An 18,286-nucleotide genomic window follows, 5' to 3' on the forward strand; every position below is an offset into this window, starting at 1 on the left:
ATCTTTTTGGAGCATAACTTTCCATAGTCTGGTCGCGTTCATCCATCATTTCAATGTGCTGGTCCAACTTTTGATTTTCCTGATCCATATTATCCATAAATCAATGCATTAGATCTGTAAGACTAGAAGAATCATGATTAGAAGCATAACTATCCCCCCATCCTTGTGGTTTTTCAATTATATACTCGTCATAAGGTTGTTGATATGCATGAGAATAACCATAATCTTCCGTAGGATATTGATCACATCCAAAAGATTGGTTTTGATTATACCCATGGAATGGTTTGTAGCTGTCATAATATTGAGATTGAAAACCAAATTTATTACCACTATAATATGATGATTGGTCTTATGCTTCGTACATGTTATGTCCGTAAGGAAACGTGATGACTCACAAGAACAATATAAAAAATCTAAAAACAAAAACAAGCTAACCAAATAACAAATCAGTTAACAACCGCTCCCCGGCAGCGGCGCCAAAATTTGATGTGTATCGTAACCACAACAAATTAATCAAGATATTTCTCACTAATTAACTGGTAATATAGCGGTGGTAAGGATCGTTCCCACAGAGAGCTGTGTAATTGATATGTTATTTGATTCAGCAAAATAATAAAAGACAAGGGGGATTGGTTTAAAGTAAAATAAAAAGAATAACAAATAAAAGAAATAGATGATCAAAGAATCCTTCGATGTTACCAAGCGATAACTGGATTAAAATACTTATCTATCTTCGTTATAACCATTCATCACCAACCGTAGAACAACATCTAGCTCAGTGCTATCCCCAAAACTCCTTATACAACGGATACAGAATCTCTCCAATACCAGATTCTATCCAACCGAACCACCAAGTAGTAGCTCACTCAAGGTGTAATCCAACCGAACGCTTTAGGCTTTGTGAATTAGGTTGATCCCAGTAGTTAAACTCTTATCTCAAGGTCCACTTGCTGGTGTTGTCTTCACTCGCAATTGCTCCACATAATCCCTCTGCAAGGTTTCGCGATTTCTACTTTTGTATGAATTATTCGACGATTACTTATCTCCTAACCCAATACTAGCAATAGAACAATTAACAGATCAATACAGCGTGCACTTCAAACAATATAATTAATCAATCATAAACCCTAAAAATAGTGAAAACAAACGATGATGTGATTAAAACTTGGAACAGATTTATATAAATAATAAAGTTTCACGCTTACAACATTGAATTCATCATCAATCAATAAAGTTTAGCTTCTTATGATTACATTGTTTCCCGGTTTCCCCCTAAAGGGGTAAACCCTAAAATATTGATGAAGAACAAAAGTATAATATGGGATGTCCTTTCTTAATGTCTTGGGGTTCTCCTTATATAGTACCCACGAAATATATGGTTTAGAATCCTTCCGGGACCGCGTTTTCCTTGATTTAGAAGCCCAAATTCGCACCTTTTATGTCTGTCTACGGTTGGGTTTCGCAACCGAATGTTTCCCTGAATTTACGTACAGTTGGGTTTCTCAACCGTAAGTCCCCCTGAGTTTGCGTACGGTTAGGTTTCCCAACCGTAGGTGATTCAGAATTTCCTCTATTGTCTTCCTTCACCATTTTGGCCATAACTTCTTCATCTGACGTATGATTAAGCTCATTCTTTGTGCGTTCTTTTTGTATCGTCGTCCTCTATAAAATGGTGTCTTCAAATCCTTCATATATTCTCATTTGTACCTACGGTTTGGTTGATAATGCTTTCCAAACCGTAAGCTTCCCTGGATCGCATACGGCTTGCTTTCCTCGTCGTAACTATGACTGTGACAACTTATCTTGAACATGGTGCATCTACGGTTGGGTTTAGATGATTTCCCAACAGTAACTATGACAGAATTATTGCTCCTTTCCCCTTCTTATATCTTTTAACCTCAATTCCACTGACTTTGGATGATTCACCTGAGTAAACAAATAAAATAGAAAACAAGAGTAATACAAGGATAATATGCAAGAAATCTAACTAAAAAAAGTATGGTATTGACACTCTAAACATGTAAATTAAGCACTTATCAAGAGGCCATGGGAAACAAAACTTTAGCGTTTGGATGGAGACCTACAACGGTTTCTTCCATACCTTTACCGTCATCATCTGGAGTATGTACTTTCTTTACCGTCTCTTTTGATTTTAAAACTGCTTCAGTATTAATGACTGAGTTCATCTGTGTGGAATCCGATGTTGCGTTACCACGATCTACATCATACGATGTCTCCCCCGCTGCGGTGTTTTTATCCACACAACGCTGGCCGGATCCAACTTCTCTCGTAAGAAAATAGTAATCATATTTGTTAGATGGGACTCCGTAAGAGTGTATAAAGTATCTGACCCATGTCCTACGCCAACCTCCCGGGTAAATTCCTTGGTCGTTCTCGACCAAGAGGATTCATATACCTTGCTAGATTCTTTTGGAACATCAGACAGTTCCACAGTATCCTCCAACACCTCCTTATCATCTAATATGCCAAGAAATCTAAGGGATTCACCGTTGTACCGTTGTTATTAGGTAATTCATTACCAGTTGCCTTTGGTAGTATCATAGAGCACTATAAGGAGAACATATTACCAACTAACGGATCTTCTCTCTTGAAATCTTATCTCCAAACATACTCTGCAAGAAAAGACTTTATGAGAACGAATGAAACAAACATACTATGGTTCGGCATCTTTCCCTAACACCATGGACAAACAACAGATGCAAAAGCCGTCTCGAGATATTATTTGGAACTGACATGATCTTGGATGTCAGTATCCGCTGAACCTCCTGTTGTAGTAGCAGGTATCTTTCCCTAACACCATGGACGAACAATCAATTTACCATCACAACAATTTACTCTCTAAACGATATATAACAAATCAGGTTCATAATTTCAGTGGGTTTCGAGAAAGAAGAACTACACATACTTAAGTTTGCAAAGAATTCTACATCTACTGATTCTTAATCCCAAAGGTGTAGAAGGACTAAAAATATGTATTTAAGATATATGGTTTTATAGGGTCACTATCTGAAAGCAGGAACTTTTTTTTTTCATGATGTTGAACTAAACCATGGTCTTGACAAATTAAATTCAGCGATAAAACCATAATTACCTGTCCTAATTGGGTCTCCAATTGTAAAATAAACTAATAATTAAGTATAAGCACGATGCATACGATTTTGCATATCACCAAAATGACTATGTAGTAATTTATTATCTTCAGAATTGAAACACTATTAGAAACCCATGGAACCACTTTACTGAGTATCAATAAGTTTAATGAAGAAGAATTTACCATTTATGAAGCTTTTACCAGTGTCGAAAACCCAAAACCCTGGACACAATAAAAGCAAAAATTAGGAAAACACCCAAAAATCGCAATCATTCGAGTATATGATGAAGGTAGGGATTCAATTTATGTCCTGTTGCTTGAATTTTCTGTTTGAAAGCACAAGTGTAGGTATATGTCGGCTTGCAATGATAGGGTTTAAAGCAGATGAAGGGAGATACTCGACGCACTGATATCAAGAGAGAGAAATGGTCTGGTATCGGAGCATACTTTTCCTCAAGAGAGAGAAATAGGCTGGTATCGGAGCATACTTTTCCTATTTATATGGCCCATCAAAACGCGACATCAGTGCGTCAAATTTAAGGATATATCTGTAAATTTCTAATTAGATAGTATCCGGCTTGGGTATATTGAAAAGTTCGTGTTATTTTGTGTAACATTATTGCAAACCGTGGTATGAAACAAAAATATACCTCCAGCCGTGCCTTCGAAACACAATTTCACCATATATAAAATCATCTCAAAGGTCTTGGCGGAGCGCTTAAATGTATATCTTACAACCATAATTTCACCCTCCCACTCTAGTTTTATTAAAGGAAGATAAATTCTTGATGGAGTGTTGATAGCAAATGAATGTGTGGATTCTAGACTTCGTCAAAAACAATTAGGATGGGTTTGCAAGCTTGATTTTGAAAAGGATTTCGATAATGTGAATTGGAATTTTCTAAATGAAGTTTTATTTAAAATGAGTTTTTGTGGTGTTTGGAGACCTTGGATTAGAAATTGTTTAACTTTTTCAAAGTTTTCAGTTCTTATTAATGGTTCGTCTCATGGCTATTCTGGTAGTGAAAAGGGACTCCGTCAAGGTGACCCACTCTCTCCCTTTCTTTTTATTATCGTTGGTAAAGTCTTAAGTTGTATGTTGAGAAAAGCACAAGAACTTGATCAAATCTCGGGTTTCTCAGTGAAAGAAGGGGAACAAAAATAAATCACTTACAATTTTCCGATGACAGTATTATTTTTCTTGAGGCTAAGAGAGAACAATTTGATTCCTTACGCTACCTACTTCTTTGTTTCGAGTTTACTTCGGGTTTGGAGATAAATTTCTCGAAGACTAGTTTATTCGGGGTCGGTCTTGAAGAGGGAATTGAAAACTTTGCTAGCATGTTGGGTTGCAAGAATGCTACTTTTCCCAGTGTTTATCTTTGTCTTCCCTAGGGAGACAAGGTAGGAGGTTTACAAAAATGGGAAAAATTCATAAAATTTGTGCTAAAAAAATTGCTTCTTGGAACATGAAAAGTCTTTGTAGAGGAGATAAGTTAACTCTCATCAAAAGTGTTTTGGATAGCCTACCAATTTATTACCTCTCTATTCTTCTATCTCCTTGCTCCATAACGAAGAAAATAGATAAAGTTGTGAGAGATTTCTTATGGGATGATAATTCTAACTAAGAAACGGCTCATAATGTCAAGTGGACAATGGTTTCTAAAACGAAAAAGGAAGGTGGTCTAGGTATTAGGAGGACTAAGCAAGTGAATTCTCTTTGCTAAAAAATATGGTGGTGGCGTTTTGGTTTAGAAAAAGATGTTTTGTGAAGGAAGATTATGGTTGAGAAATTCGGTGAAACATCCACCGGTTGGGGAACTCTACAACCCAAAGGTTCAAAAGGCGGTAGTTATGGTTTACTATTTACAAAGAGTTAGAAGATTTCAATAAAAATATAAGATTCAAAATTGGCGGGAGAAATGAAACTAGATTTTGGGAAGATGTTTGGATTGTGTGATGTGTTTCCTTTAGCTTCTGGAGCTTCAAAAACCAAAGAGTTTGTGGTAGCTAATATGTATGAAGTTAGGGAAGGTGACGTAAGATGGAAATTTATGTCTAGACAAATATACTCTCAAAACATCGCAAATGAAGTCTTATCTATATCTGACCTTCTTTCTTCTATATCTATTCAAGAAGGTGTTATGGATACCCGAATATGAGTTGGAAGCGATCATGGTCAATATAGGGTTAAAGATGGAATTAGAGAAGAAGGGGATCAAGGTGAGGCGGATTATCCAACCAATATTGTTTGGAGCCGTGAGTATCCTTACAAAATCAATTTCTTTCTTTAGCTTCTTTCTCATGATCGGATCATGACGGTGGATAAACTTTTAAGAAAAGGTATAAATGTCGCTAGTGAATGGCGTTTTCGTGAGGAAGATAATGAATCGAGCTTGCATGTGTTCTATGAATGTTGGAGAATTCGGAGAATATGGGATTATTTTGTTGAAGGATGCTACTTTCAATGGACGTATGACCATAGTGTTGCTACATCTATAAAGGCTTGGGAATGTAATTGGGGAGATGAAAAGGCTTGGTAGAATACAGAATAACATCCCGGTTGCTATATGGTGGTGCATATGGAAAGATAGAAATGCAAGAACTTTCGAGAACAAAAAAAAAACTTTGACAAGCCTCATTAGAGACGTCAAATTACAAGCTTGCTTTTGGGCCGAATCGAACACAAAAATGTTAGGTCTTACGGCAAATATGGTGATTTCCTTATGGGATTCTTTATGTAGGCATCCATAATTTTTTTGGCTTTTGTTTTGTTTTTGGATAGCCGAATCTTTTTTGGTTTTCCTTTTTATGCGGTTGTACTCTTTGGGTTGAGGTACCCCTCTTAAGTGTCTTTTTTCGATGAATTTTCTTATCGACCGACCAAGAAAAAAAAAAGTATCCGGTGTCTCTTTTCAATGAATTTTCTTATTGACCGATCAAAAAAAAAAAAATCCGAACAAAAAGACTGCACCATGTCGAGAAGAAAAAAGAGCAGAGTTGTGGCAACAGGTACATGATTTAGAATGTGAGCACGTATAAATTATCATGTTAAACAGTGCAAAAGCCAAAATTGTATATCTTTATATGAGAGTGTAACTAAGGCAGGAAAACACAACTAACATGAATTTTTTCATATAAATGGAGTTCATTCTAATACAAGTAGATGTTTCTGCTCTCCAGCAGAGATCCAACCAGAATTTAACACTATTAACTAAGGAATAAAGTACATACTTACATTTACGCTTTTACGTATTGAACATGGCATGACACCTGAATCTTACCCAATAGCACGGTTGGCATTTGAAACAGATCCAGTCTTCACCAACACCGTGCTTAGAATTTGTCTTCACCGTGATAAGTCTGGGCTATTGAACTCCAAAAAAGAGGATCCTACTAAATTCTTTTGATGGTCAAACACCAAGAAACTAACTGATAGAGTACCAAATTCTTGGGCACGGTTAGTGTTGCTCTCTCGGCTGAACTGACTGAACTAGGTTGAGTTCTTCACATCACTCAACCATCTGAAGCACCTATCGGGAACATCAATTCATAACAACATAAGTGAATGAATAAATAAATATGCATACAGCATTCAAAGTAATGAGTGTGAATGATACATAATTTCAGTGAACGCGAAAAACTGATAGTATTTCAGGATGTAAATAGAAATACTTGGAACTGGTTTTGAACAGAGATTAGATTTGGTTACCAACAAAATGAGAGAACGAAAGTTGGATTTCGACTGCCCATTAAGGAGTAGCATGTAACTATTTCAACTAGAACACATGTAAACAAATAAGAATACCAAGTACTTACTTCATCTTGAGATTGATTAGGAAGTTGAGCAAATGTTCCTTTATTGGGGATGCAGCCGCCAACCCTCATCTTTTTATAAACTGCATATGCCCGATCAGGATTGTCGGACATGCTATACCCTCGAATGAGAGCATTATATGTGAAAACATTAGGTTCAAGTCCATGCAGTTGCAATTCTTCATACATTTCTCCGGCTTCCTCTACCATTCCAACCTTCCCAAGATTGAGTATTAATGAATTATATGTATAAAGATCAGGAAAAATCCCTTTGATCTTCATCTCCTTCACAAGAGAAAAGGCCTCTTCTAACCTCCCTGCTCTTCCGAGTCCATTTATCATCAGATTGTAAGCAACCAAATCAGGCTCAAGGCCGGTAAAGGTTATTTCCTCGAAGTAGCGCAGAGCATCAGTCACCCTCCCCACCATGCAGAGGCTATCTGCAAGTATAGTGTACGACTTCAAATCAGGTCTAATTCCTTCTTTCAACATCCTCTTGAACAACTCAATGGCAGCATCGACGTCACCCACTTTTCCAAACCCGTTTATTAGAATGTTATAAATAGCGCAATTTGGTTTGCATCTATATTCCACCATTTCCTCAAAGAACTGCTTTGCTTCCTCGATTCTCCCAGACTTTGAAAGTCCATCTATGATCGGCCCAAAAGTACAAGGAGTTGGAGAGAAATCTCCACTCATAAGATCGAAATAGTAGTCTACGGCTTCATCTACTCTGTTGCAGTTGACAAGGCCAGAGATTATGATGTTATGAGTGATGGTGACTGGTTCACATCCCTTCAAGAGCATCTCTTCTTTTAGCTCCAGAAGTTTGTCAGCTTTCTCAGTCTTACCAAGGTCATCTAGTAACAAATTGTATGTGGAAACATTAGGATCACAGCCAGAATCTTTCATCTCCCCAAACAGGCTCCAAGCTAACACAGAAAATTGATCTTGAAGCAGACAATCAATTAAAGGATTATATGATTTAAGGGTCGGTAAAACTCCATATTCCTTTGTGAATTTCCCAAATACTTCGTAAGCATGGAGGGAATTCTTAGGTTTCAAATATCTAATTATAACAGAAACCAAGGAATCATCCTCGCAAAGCTTAGCTGACACCACCAGTTCAGCAAAGCGAATGGATTCGTCGATTTCAGCTTCACCCAAAATTCCACTCATGAGATTTTCCCAAGAAGACCTAGTGGCTTGATGCTCAGCCTGAAGGAAAAAGTTCTCGGTGATCTTCAAAGCATCTTCAATCTGCCGGTGTTTAACCATAAAAGGAAGGAGGGTGCACAAAGTTATCAAATCAGGGGAGACAATTTTTTTCATCTGATGGAAGATCCAGAAAGCAGCACTAACCTTATCTTCTTTAACTAAACCATGTATAATTGTGTTGTAAGTAGAAACATCAGGTCTACAATCCATTTCCGACATTCTACAAAGCAATTTCAAGGCCATATCTACCTCACCAGCTTTGCAAAGACAATCTAGAAGAGTGTTAAATGTCACCGTGTTTGGAGAACAACCATTTGAATCCATTACTTCAAATAAATCTATGGCATCTTTTATTTTACCTTCCTTACCCAGCCCTGCTAATAAAGTATTGTAGGTTACAACTGTAGGAGCAAGCTTCATCTCCTTCATTTTAAGAAACATATTCCACGCATCGTCTACCCGGTCCCCTTTGTAAAGCACGTCTATCAACGAGTTCATTGTAATCTCATCCGGATCACACCCACATTCAATCATCTCAGAAAGCAACTTTACAGCTTCATCTAGTTTACCCGCCTTGCTGTAACACTTAATCATCATATTGTAAGTTATAGAATCTGGAGCAGGGCCACTGTTCTTTAGCCCATGAAGAACATCCTTCGCCGAACCAACTTCACCCAACTCTGCGAGACTATACAAGTAAACATTGCAAGCAACAATGTTAGGAACAATTCCCTTACTCTTCATATTCTCAAAGGCCTCAAGAGCTTTACCAGGCTCCCCGTTCTTTCCATAGTGGTCTATGAAGAGGATGTACGTATATGCCGTGGGTTCATGGCTCTGGGTTTCCATGTGAAAGAATAATTCCAATGCTTCATGCAATCTATTTACTCTCAGAAGGCCACCAATTAATGTATTGTAAGTATGTAGATTTGGTAAAATACCTTTGCTTCTCATAATATCCAATGTGCCAAATGCTTCGTCAATCTTCCCGCTTTTGCACAAAGAATCAACGAGAATTGTAAAGGTAACCACATCAGGAGAATAACCATCCGACTCCATTTGGCGCCAAAACTCTTTTACAGAATCCAGATCCCCAGAATCGCTAAACTTGTTCAGCAATGTGATATAAGTTACCCGGTCAGGTTTTTGATTGGTGGATCTTTTCATTTTTAGAAACAATTCCTTGGCGTCATGGGCTCTACCTGTGTTGCAAAGAGCATCAATGAGAACAGTATAAGTAACAACATCAGGTCCACATCCTTCCTCTTCCATCCTTTTCAAAATTCCATACGCATCGTCAATTCTCCCTTCCCGGCCGAGGATCCTAATACATATAGTGAAGGTATAAATATTTGGTCTCAAACCCAAGCTTTCCATCTCTTCCAATAAACCCAACACAGTCTCAGTATCTCTTAGCTTTCCTAAAGCTACCATCAGCGCAGAATAAGTCTTCAAGCTTGGTTTAAGACCCTGAGAGACCATTTTTCTGTAGACCTCCAAAGCCTCTCTACGATACCCGGATTGAATGAGAAAATGAATCAACCCATTATAAGAAAAAGCATTTAAAACAAAACCAGCACTACTCATTCGATCAATAGCGTAAGGGGCTTTCCGAATACCTCCCCTTATACTAAGACCCTTTAAAATTGTCAAAAAAGTTTGTAAATCCCTCCTAATAATCTGTTTCTGCATTAAATCAAACACAACAGCCATGTCTTCCACTCTTCTGTGAACTCTCATGAATTCAAGCATATAGTTACATGATTCAGTAGTATGAACAATGTTAGGTTGTTGAGCAACAGATTTAAAGTAAGAAAAAGCCTGAATTGGATCAGAAATAGACTTAAGTACCCTAACAACCTCCTCATCAGAACACAACCCACTACTTGTTGGTTTCCCCCGTCCAATTTCCAATGAACTTTTCATTAAAAACCCACAAATACCTGCTTGTTTTCTTCTTGATTTCTTCTTCCAATTTCTTCCACTACCACTAGCACACCCATCTGTCAAAACCTTCAAATTCTCAATTTTTCTTCTTTTCATAAACTGATGATACTCATTTGCGAAAGGACTTGGTTTGAAATCACATTGAACAACACTAAACCTTAAATTACAGGTACACATTGATGATGAAGATACCTCTAATTGCAACAAACATACAAGTAAATTAACTAATAAGAATATCTGAAGTCATTCATAATCATATTATTATCCCTTCAAATACAAACAAGAAAACTTCCTTACTTATCTGTGTTTATCAAAATGAGACACCTTTCTCCTCCTCCTTCTTCCTCTTCTTCTAAAGGGTGGGTGGTGACAGTAAGTTATTTGAGTCCTTGATATGATCTTTTTTTCCGAAGAAGATAATATGAAAGCAAATATCTTTGGTTGAGGGGGGTTATCATGTAAATAATTATGAAATGGAGGGTGTTATCCAAAAATAGTAGAATATTGAAGTTTATAGATTCACCACCCCACCCCCCCACCCCAACCCTCTCTCTATGATATCTTCTTCGTTCTAATGGCATCGACTACTGCTGTTACTGGTTCTATCTCTTATCTCCATAGACTAAATGGCGTGAAAAATCCTACCTTTTCATCAGCTTCTCTATGTAAAGCTCCTACCTTTACTCTCTTTTTTTTTCTTTCTTTTCATTGTAAAGTTTATCTGTTTGAATTATGAATTTAGGGTGTATGTTATGTTAAAAATAACATCATATATACTAGGTTTTTTGTTTCTTCAACTATATGATCGAAAATTTTGTTGCAATTTTTGAAATGCTAACACATTTAGGTGTCGCTGGAATTGTGGTTTTTGGGTTATTTGGATCGACATGGTTAGATATTATTAAGAGTTATGGGGGTTTAGATCTATATGTATTTGTGTGCAGAACATGATAACCTAGAAAAATAGAGGTTAGGTTTGTGGTTAATTAATACAATAATGATGTTGGGTCTTCCTTATTGACAATAACTTTAACAAAAATTAGCAAGAAATTGGGTTTCTCTTGACTAGGTATATCTTTTATAAGCATACGCACACTTAATGGAAGTAGTACTTGTATGGACAATTTTACCTCTTCTCTTCGTCCTCACTCTCTTGTTCAGTCACTCAATAAATTGTACCATAGGTTATACTACATTAACTTCCACTATATTGCTTAAGAATTCCCCTGTATTTTTACGCTTATGACTTTGTAACTTTATACTCCTTTCAGGTAACAAGGTAAACCTAAAAACCAATTTAGTTGGTATTCGAACTCTATCACTGCCTGGTAAGAAACTTGGGAATACTCGGGGAGCTCTTCGTGTCTACAGTTTGTTTGGAGGAAAGAAAGATAATGGGAATGCTGATGATGCCCCTGCAAAGGTGAGTCATACTATCATTAATTTTTTTTAGATGAAACATGTGTTTCCTGTATCATTGAAGTTTTAAAAGGCGTACTTAATCAACTGAAAATTCTAGGTCTATTTCATGTTTTGTTTCTTACTGTAGGCAGGAATTTTAGGTAACATGCAAAATTTGTATGAGACGGTAAAGAAGGCACAAATGGTTGTCCAAGTTGAAGCAGTGCGTGTGCAGAAAGAACTTGCTGTGTATGTATTATTTGCCTAACCTTTTGTCGTTCTTCAAATGGCTTTTCTGTCGGTAATTAGAATCACTAACTGGCTAAGTTTTGGCTTTCCAATGTTTTTACAGAGCAGAGTTTGATGGGTACTGTGAAGGTGAACTGATAAAGGTATGTCTTAGGTCGTATCACAAGCCTTTCGTTAGGTTCTGATGCACTAGCTTAACTCAAGGGCTTACTTTATATCCTAGGTAACACTTTCTGGAAATCAGCAACCTATACGAACTGAGATCACAGAGGCTGCAATTGAGTTAGGAGCAGAAGTAAGTAGAGTGCCTTTGTTTGCTATTATATTTTTACTTATAATAATGTTCCAACTATTCCTTGTTTTCGTTTGAAATCTCCTTTTTTTTCCTTTTTTTTTAATAGAACCACAGATTCAACTCACCAACACATAGGAGCCAATATTCCAACACAACTGATCAAATTTTAAAAACCTTGATGTTGAATTTATAATGATGTTTATTGTATCCTTCTATATGTGCAGAAGCTCTCACTTTTAGTTACAGAGGCATACAAGGACGCTCACCAAAAGAGTGTGCTGGTAAGACTTAGAACCCCGTTTCTGTAGAAGAATCAAAACTTCTTATATATGATGGTCTAGGAGCACTTAAATTCTGGGTTTGTCTGCAGGCAATGAAGGAGAGGATGAGTGATCTTGCACAGAGCCTAGGAATGCCACAAGGTTTAAGTGAAGGATTGAAGTAATGCTAAGAAATCTGAATTCATGGTTTTACAACAATGTGATGTTGGTGGTGAAGTCAGGGAATTGGGCCGCCTTACTCTTCAACTCCGTATACTAAAACTAGCTGGCCGTTCTCGACCATGGGTAGTTTATTTTTATTGATCATATTTGTCGTGAGTACGTAGTTATATTTCGTTCTTGGTAGTTAAATAAATCTCCGTTCATGTTACTACTAAACAACCAAATGGCTGTTGGAGCAAGATCTAAGATACAAAGGGTACTTATCATTAAATTTAGTACCATCAATACCTTCCAACATAAAGAACATGCACGCAGCTGCTCTGCGGTAACTTTTATTATCTTTAGGAAGAGAAAGATCGTAACCTTAAATCCTGCTCACGTAATCAAAGAGCTTCAATTCAAGCTAAGCTGGTGCACAGTCAATTGAAGATATGCGTACTAACCTAGGAATTGGGAAAATAAACCCACGTCTAAGACAAGATTCTAAGAATATTAATAGATTCCAGAGGGGTGTATTAACGGTTCAGGCCAACGAATCTTAATCTCGAGTTCAGTTGAACCTAGCTGTTACTGGCTCAGAGAAGTTCGTGTGGCTCCGTTTGAGAGGAGCAGCATCTCAACTAGAGCTGAATATCGGCCTTACCAAGGCGGGCCGTCTCAACTTCTATCAGATTTGAGCGTTTCCCCATCCCATTTACCTGTTTGCTAATCTCACTGTGGGGTGGGAATGGGCAAATCTGGTCACTTGCACCGTGTTGTCTTTCCCCTGAAACATGTACTTAAACCGTCTGTTGTTTCCTCCGTATAGTAACAAATGAAAGCATTTTCGTTAGTTTAAACAGTTTGACATACATTTATAAGAATATGAATTACATATAGGAGGACCTTTCTTTCTTGACAAAAATAAGGCATTTAAGAAATTACAAGAACTGCGACCAACATATAAAACTAAAATCAGAACCAAAAAAAAATAAAAAATCAGTGGATTCATACCCTTCCAATCACTTGGTAAACCAGTAAATTAGAATAAGAAATGTGAACACAGATGCAACCAGGGAAAGAATTATAGTATCCATCGATTTCTTTCTCTTTATCGACGAAACAATATGATTTACCTGCATCATCAGTATGGAAAATTAGCAGAGATAATAATAGAACCCAACATTCTACAATCTTGTTTCTTTTTCTTTTTAACAATGCAGAAAGCATAACTTTGTCAGAGAAACTGTTTTACATACCGTTGGTAGACGGCTGCTAATATTGCCTATCTTTGAAGTGATTCCCCCAAATGTTGAGCATTGCGATACAAGTGTGGCTTGCGCTTGGGAAATCACAGTATCCATCTATATAAAACAAGTGTTCGCAACTTTAGTGGATATCATTTGCTGAACATTCTCTACAAATTCTGTGTCAATGGAGTACTCATGATATAATAATTCCAGGAAAATGACATCAAGATAGATATTTCTGTAGCAAAAAAGATTCACAATAATTTTGTATGTGTGGGATCATACTGCGGGAGTAGACAATAAGAACGGTTATTGGTTAAATGTTGTGTTATAACGACATGGACAGTGGGAGTCTTGTCCAGTACATTACTTTGATACGGCAACTTAAAAAATTAGAAAACTGGAACCCGATTTGCACAAAGTAGATAGCAAGAGAAAATATCTAGAGAGAATCTTCACACTACCAAATCTAAAGCTAAAACATGTCTTTTTAAAAGAATATATCTCTTAATAAGGTATATTATCCTACAATTGCATCAAATGGAGATCCTTCTATCCATGCATTACTAAATATAGAGCTTCACAAATACGGAGTAATTTTTTAAGCAAAACTCAAAAAAGAATATCCGAATAACTAAAAAAAAATCTAACAGATATAGAAGTACAAGAATATCTATTTCTTGGAAACTGAGCCGGACACGTGTGCCGTGTCTAAAAGTGTCAACACGGCTCAAAACTTTTTTAGGCGTGTCTCGTAACACAGGTTAAATGCGCCTGAGCTTACCACAGAGCATGTGAGGTCATTGCTTATTTGACACGAGAATTATTTGATATACATCAAGTAAAAATGTATATTGCTAATTAGAACATTCAGATTGAGTTTATATTCTCTATAAAACAACCAGAACTTGACTCCATTATGACCTAACATTCAGTCAGGGGGGAGACACCATGATGCCATTATACAACAGAAGATTGTCATAGTATTCACACTGGGGGAACGAAACAGATAATACTTTACTTATTAATGTTTTGACATATTAGAGAAAACACATAAACAGATCTTTAAGAGAGAGAAAGTGAAACAACATATAAACAAATATGTGAACAATATCCTCAATTAAGCAAGGCGAAGTGTATCCAATTAAACAAGGTGAAGAAAATCCAATAGATGCTTCATACACTTCCATAATTTTTGCTAAGCGAAGTACGTTCAAACTTTTCTCAAAGGTATAAGTACGACTTGCCCGAGACATCCTAATACTTGATAACAATATATATTATGGTCATAATGTTTTTTCTTCCTCATAACAGTCCCCATAAAGAAAATGATCCACCAGGAAACATGTTTAGAGTTCACCACTGACAATGAGCTCAATATCCAAGTCTAGGAGACAAATACCTTGTTCCATTATCAAACTAAGTAAACTGAAGATCCTAGACGTGGTATATAATACAACCAATACTTTATAAAGCATTAACTAAAAAAGCTGTTTGAAATACCTGTCCTGTACTTTTGCTGATCGAAGCATGTTCTTTAAGAAGAGACTGTTCTTGAGAACCACCACCATCTTCCAAATCTAGCCTAGTACGGTCAAATTCCCTGAAATCTTCAAGCAATGAGGCATGCTCTTGTTTAGCTCTAATGCTAGAGCGGAGACGATAAAACTCCTGTACTTGAATCATTTTAAACACGTGTTACCGTTCAAATATATATATATACACACACATAGTCTCTATGTAACGATAACTGAATCAAGTCTAAAAATTTAAACCACTCCATTCAGGTGGATCATAAATTTACTTACTTGATTTAGGTCTTCTAGAATCTCTTGATGTCGAGTCAATGTATGAGAATATGTTTCTAATCTCCCCGAGGATACCCAAGATTGCATCTGTGTATTGACTTGCTTAAGTTGTTTAAGTAAGCGATCAATTGCAGAGTCAAGTTCAGTTTGTGTACCATCGTCTTTAGTAGAAACCAATCTACGGTATGAGTTCATATGCTCATCTAATTGTGCTTCAAGTTTCCTTGCCTACAATCAGAGGTAAATAATTCAATGTAAGAAAATAAAAAATAAAAATCATGAACTAAAGTTAACCTCGTAACCAATTTAAGAGTTTTAATTTTGATCAAATGGCAATAAAACCAGATCTAATTATCCTCCTCCTGAAAATTTCTCCAATAACACCCTAAAAATCTCTTGAATTAGAGAAGATACCAAACTCTTGAATCAGAGAAGATACCAAAAGTAAATTTGTTTAGCCTGGTCAAAAAAGAGGACCTAATTTTGTCAATTAAATTGGCCATCATGGTAAAAAAGGAAGAAAATAAGATAATACCTGTTTCCTTAGGGCATCCCATGATGTAGGCAAATCCATGAGGGAATCGAACAGCTTGAGCTTAATCTATCAAATGGATTCTACGAAATTGAACACTTGACACAGAAATATAACAACAGAGAAAGAGAGGGAGGCTTTTGGCGAGGGAGAGTTTTATTTGGTAATGGGGATTGATTTTTATTAATTATGAGTAAGGAAAACTTTATTAAACAAACATGGTCATTTTTGTGTGGTTTGGTCTTTTAGGAAATCACACTTTCTAGTTGGTCCATAATTATTTAAAAATATTAAATGGATCAAAATACCCTTCTTTATTAATTACAAATATTTTTTGCACCAGTTCATTTTGTTTGATGAACTTCGGAGTTCATTCTTCCAAATGAACACTTAATAAAACCTAAAAAGAAATTGTTTACTTATTTTTTAGCAGTTCATTCTTTTTAATGAACTCCTAAATAAAATTAGAGTTCATTTTTCCAAATGAACCCATAACAAAAATTTCACTATTATGAATAAAAACACGAGTTTATTCTTTCATATGAACTCCTAATAAAACTTATATGAAAACCAAGTTCATTCTTTCAAATGAACTCCTAATTAAAACCTATATGAAAACCGAGTTCATCCTTTCAAATGAACTCCTAATAAAACCAAACTAAATTTACTACTTATTTTTTGTAGCAGTTCATTCTGTCTGATGAACTGCGGAGTTCATTCCTTCAAATGAATACCTAGTAATTCAAGACGAGTTCATCATCAACACGAGTTCATTTTTTACATGAACACCTAATAATTCAAGATCTAAAAACAGAGTTCATTCTTTACATGGACACAAAATCTTCAACAGCAGCATGAACAAATCAAAAAAGAAAAACAGTGGCAGAGAAAAAAGAAAAAGAAAAGGGATAATTGGAGTTTAGTACTCAATTTTTGACCAATACTAAGCTTTGGTCTAACATTTGTCCAACGTTAGGCATTGGCACTTGGACTGGACGTTGACCCTGGTTCACCGTGTTAAATTTTTTATTTCTGTTTAGTAATTACTAAAAAAATAAAATAATTATGGAATGACTATTTACCCTTTATTCAGACTAAATCACCCTTACTGTCACACATACATTTTACACACTTCACAGTCGTAACCTAACCCTCCCCGACGATGAACTCTCCATCCCCACTCCCCCTTTATTCCCTTCCATCTTCCGACCATCATATTCTTCGTCTCTTTCCTAAAAACACCAATACGACCTGCAACAGAAAAAACATCAATACCGTTCCATTTTCATCTCATCACTAAGAACATCAATACATGTTGAAAGTATAGGAACAAAAAGACATACCATTTCTATTTCTCCAACTCTTAACTAAAATGATTAATACGATTGGCGGTAAGAAGACCGTCACAGCTTACTCCATAGTCATTTATTCATTAGCTCGCCATACCTACCACATATATAACACCGCTCCACCTTCACCAACACCTCCAATTTAAAAGATAACAACAGAAATTATGGTTTCTATTTAGTGAAATTAAGGTTTTGATTTGATAAAAGTGGGGTTTTAATTTAGAAAATGGGTTTTAATTAGGAAAATTTGGGGTTTTGATCCAGAAATTGAGGTTTGATTAGATTCAGTAGAAAGGGTTTCGTTTGGTTCAAAAATTGGGGTTTTGATATATGAAATTATATTGGGCTTTTTTTTGTTTGAATTGATAAGAAATTGATGAAGATTTGGGAATTTAGAGGAAAAAATTCAAGTTGTTACACTGTTACAAAGACGGGGTTTGCTTGAATTTGTTACAGGAAGAAGGTGATACGAGAAATAATGGAAGAACATGTATTGCAGATGAAGAATGGTTAGGGTTTAATTTGATCCAGTTAAGTAATGTCTTGTTTTGAGATTTGTGGTGATTGCGTCATATTGGAGTTTGTTGGTGCCATGAACAAGATGGTGGTGTTAATGGAACTAATCACTGAAGAGGGTGTTGAAGAAGACAAATATTGAACTGGTTATGGAGGCGGAGGAACAGGAATTAAGTATATGGTTAATTGGTATCTTACATCCGAGCCATAGACCAATTATTTTTTTCAACCGTTGGATCTTAGACCCATATCAGGGATAGACTTGTAAACTCATTATTTTTGCAGTTTTTATTTTCACAAGATTAATGAAAGTCAGGTCATAAACAGTCAACCAGGGTCAACATCCAGTCCAGGTACCAAGGCCTAACGTT

The 18,286-nt window shown here is 36.3% G+C and overlaps 3 protein-coding genes across 3 annotated transcripts; 1 reads left to right on the forward strand and 2 right to left on the reverse strand.

Annotated features, from left to right (window-relative positions):
- Positions 1–6,194: 6,194 nt before the first annotated feature.
- On the reverse strand, positions 6,195–10,580 carry LOC113320799 (pentatricopeptide repeat-containing protein At4g31850, chloroplastic). Its single transcript, XM_026568692.1, has 2 exons — positions 6,932–10,580; positions 6,195–6,645 (listed from the first exon to the last, which is right to left on the reverse strand). Exons 1-2 carry the CDS (start codon positions 10,268–10,270, stop codon positions 6,625–6,627), a joined length of 3,360 nt encoding a protein of 1,119 aa, XP_026424477.1. The 5' UTR covers positions 10,271–10,580; the 3' UTR covers positions 6,195–6,624.
- A 59-nt stretch (positions 10,581–10,639) lies between these two features.
- LOC113322354 (nucleoid-associated protein At4g30620, chloroplastic-like) lies at positions 10,640–12,782 on the forward strand. The gene is made up of 7 exons (XM_026570428.1): positions 10,640–10,758; positions 11,365–11,516; positions 11,643–11,743; positions 11,847–11,886; positions 11,967–12,038; positions 12,263–12,319; positions 12,409–12,782. The coding sequence occupies exons 1-7, from the start codon at positions 10,668–10,670 to the stop codon at positions 12,481–12,483; spliced, it is 588 nt and encodes a 195-aa protein (XP_026426213.1). The 5' UTR covers positions 10,640–10,667; the 3' UTR covers positions 12,484–12,782.
- A 504-nt stretch (positions 12,783–13,286) lies between these two features.
- LOC113322353 (Golgi SNAP receptor complex member 1-1-like) lies at positions 13,287–16,478 on the reverse strand. The gene is made up of 5 exons (XM_026570427.1): positions 16,054–16,478; positions 15,519–15,746; positions 15,214–15,381; positions 13,720–13,824; positions 13,287–13,596 (listed from the first exon to the last, which is right to left on the reverse strand). Exons 1-5 carry the CDS (start codon positions 16,090–16,092, stop codon positions 13,483–13,485), a joined length of 654 nt encoding a protein of 217 aa, XP_026426212.1. The 5' UTR covers positions 16,093–16,478; the 3' UTR covers positions 13,287–13,482.
- Positions 16,479–18,286: the final 1,808 nt, after the last annotated feature.

Source organism: Papaver somniferum, chromosome 11 (assembly GCF_003573695.1).
Source record: "Papaver somniferum cultivar HN1 chromosome 11, ASM357369v1, whole genome shotgun sequence".
NCBI classification, from domain to species: Eukaryota; Viridiplantae; Streptophyta; class Magnoliopsida; order Ranunculales; family Papaveraceae; genus Papaver; species Papaver somniferum.

Excerpts from the sequence above, each read along its gene's own strand:
- LOC113322353 (XM_026570427.1), bottom strand. The coding sequence starts at position 16,092 with ATGGATTTGCCTACATCATGGGATGCCCTAAGGAAACAG. Across the intron at positions 15,747-16,053 it reads GGGATGCCCTAAGGAAACAG|GCAAGGAAACTTGAAGCACA; the intron begins GTATTATCTTAT and ends CTCTGATTGTAG. Across the intron at positions 13,825-15,213 it reads TCAGCAAAAGTACAGGACAG|ATGGATACTGTGATTTCCCA; the intron begins GTATTTCAAACA and ends TGTTTTATATAG.
- LOC113320799 (XM_026568692.1), bottom strand. The coding sequence starts at position 10,270 with ATGTGTACCTGTAATTTAAGGTTTAGTGTTGTTCAATGTGATTTCAAA. Across the intron at positions 6,646-6,931 it reads CTAATCAATCTCAAGATGAA|GTGCTTCAGATGGTTGAGTG; the intron begins GTAAGTACTTGG and ends TGTTCCCGATAG.
- LOC113322354 (XM_026570428.1), top strand. The coding sequence starts at position 10,668 with ATGGCATCGACTACTGCTGTTACTGGTTCTATCTCTTATCTCCATAGA. Across the intron at positions 11,744-11,846 it reads GTGCAGAAAGAACTTGCTGT|AGCAGAGTTTGATGGGTACT; the intron begins GTATGTATTATT and ends ATGTTTTTACAG. Across the intron at positions 12,320-12,408 it reads CTCACCAAAAGAGTGTGCTG|GCAATGAAGGAGAGGATGAG; the intron begins GTAAGACTTAGA and ends GTTTGTCTGCAG.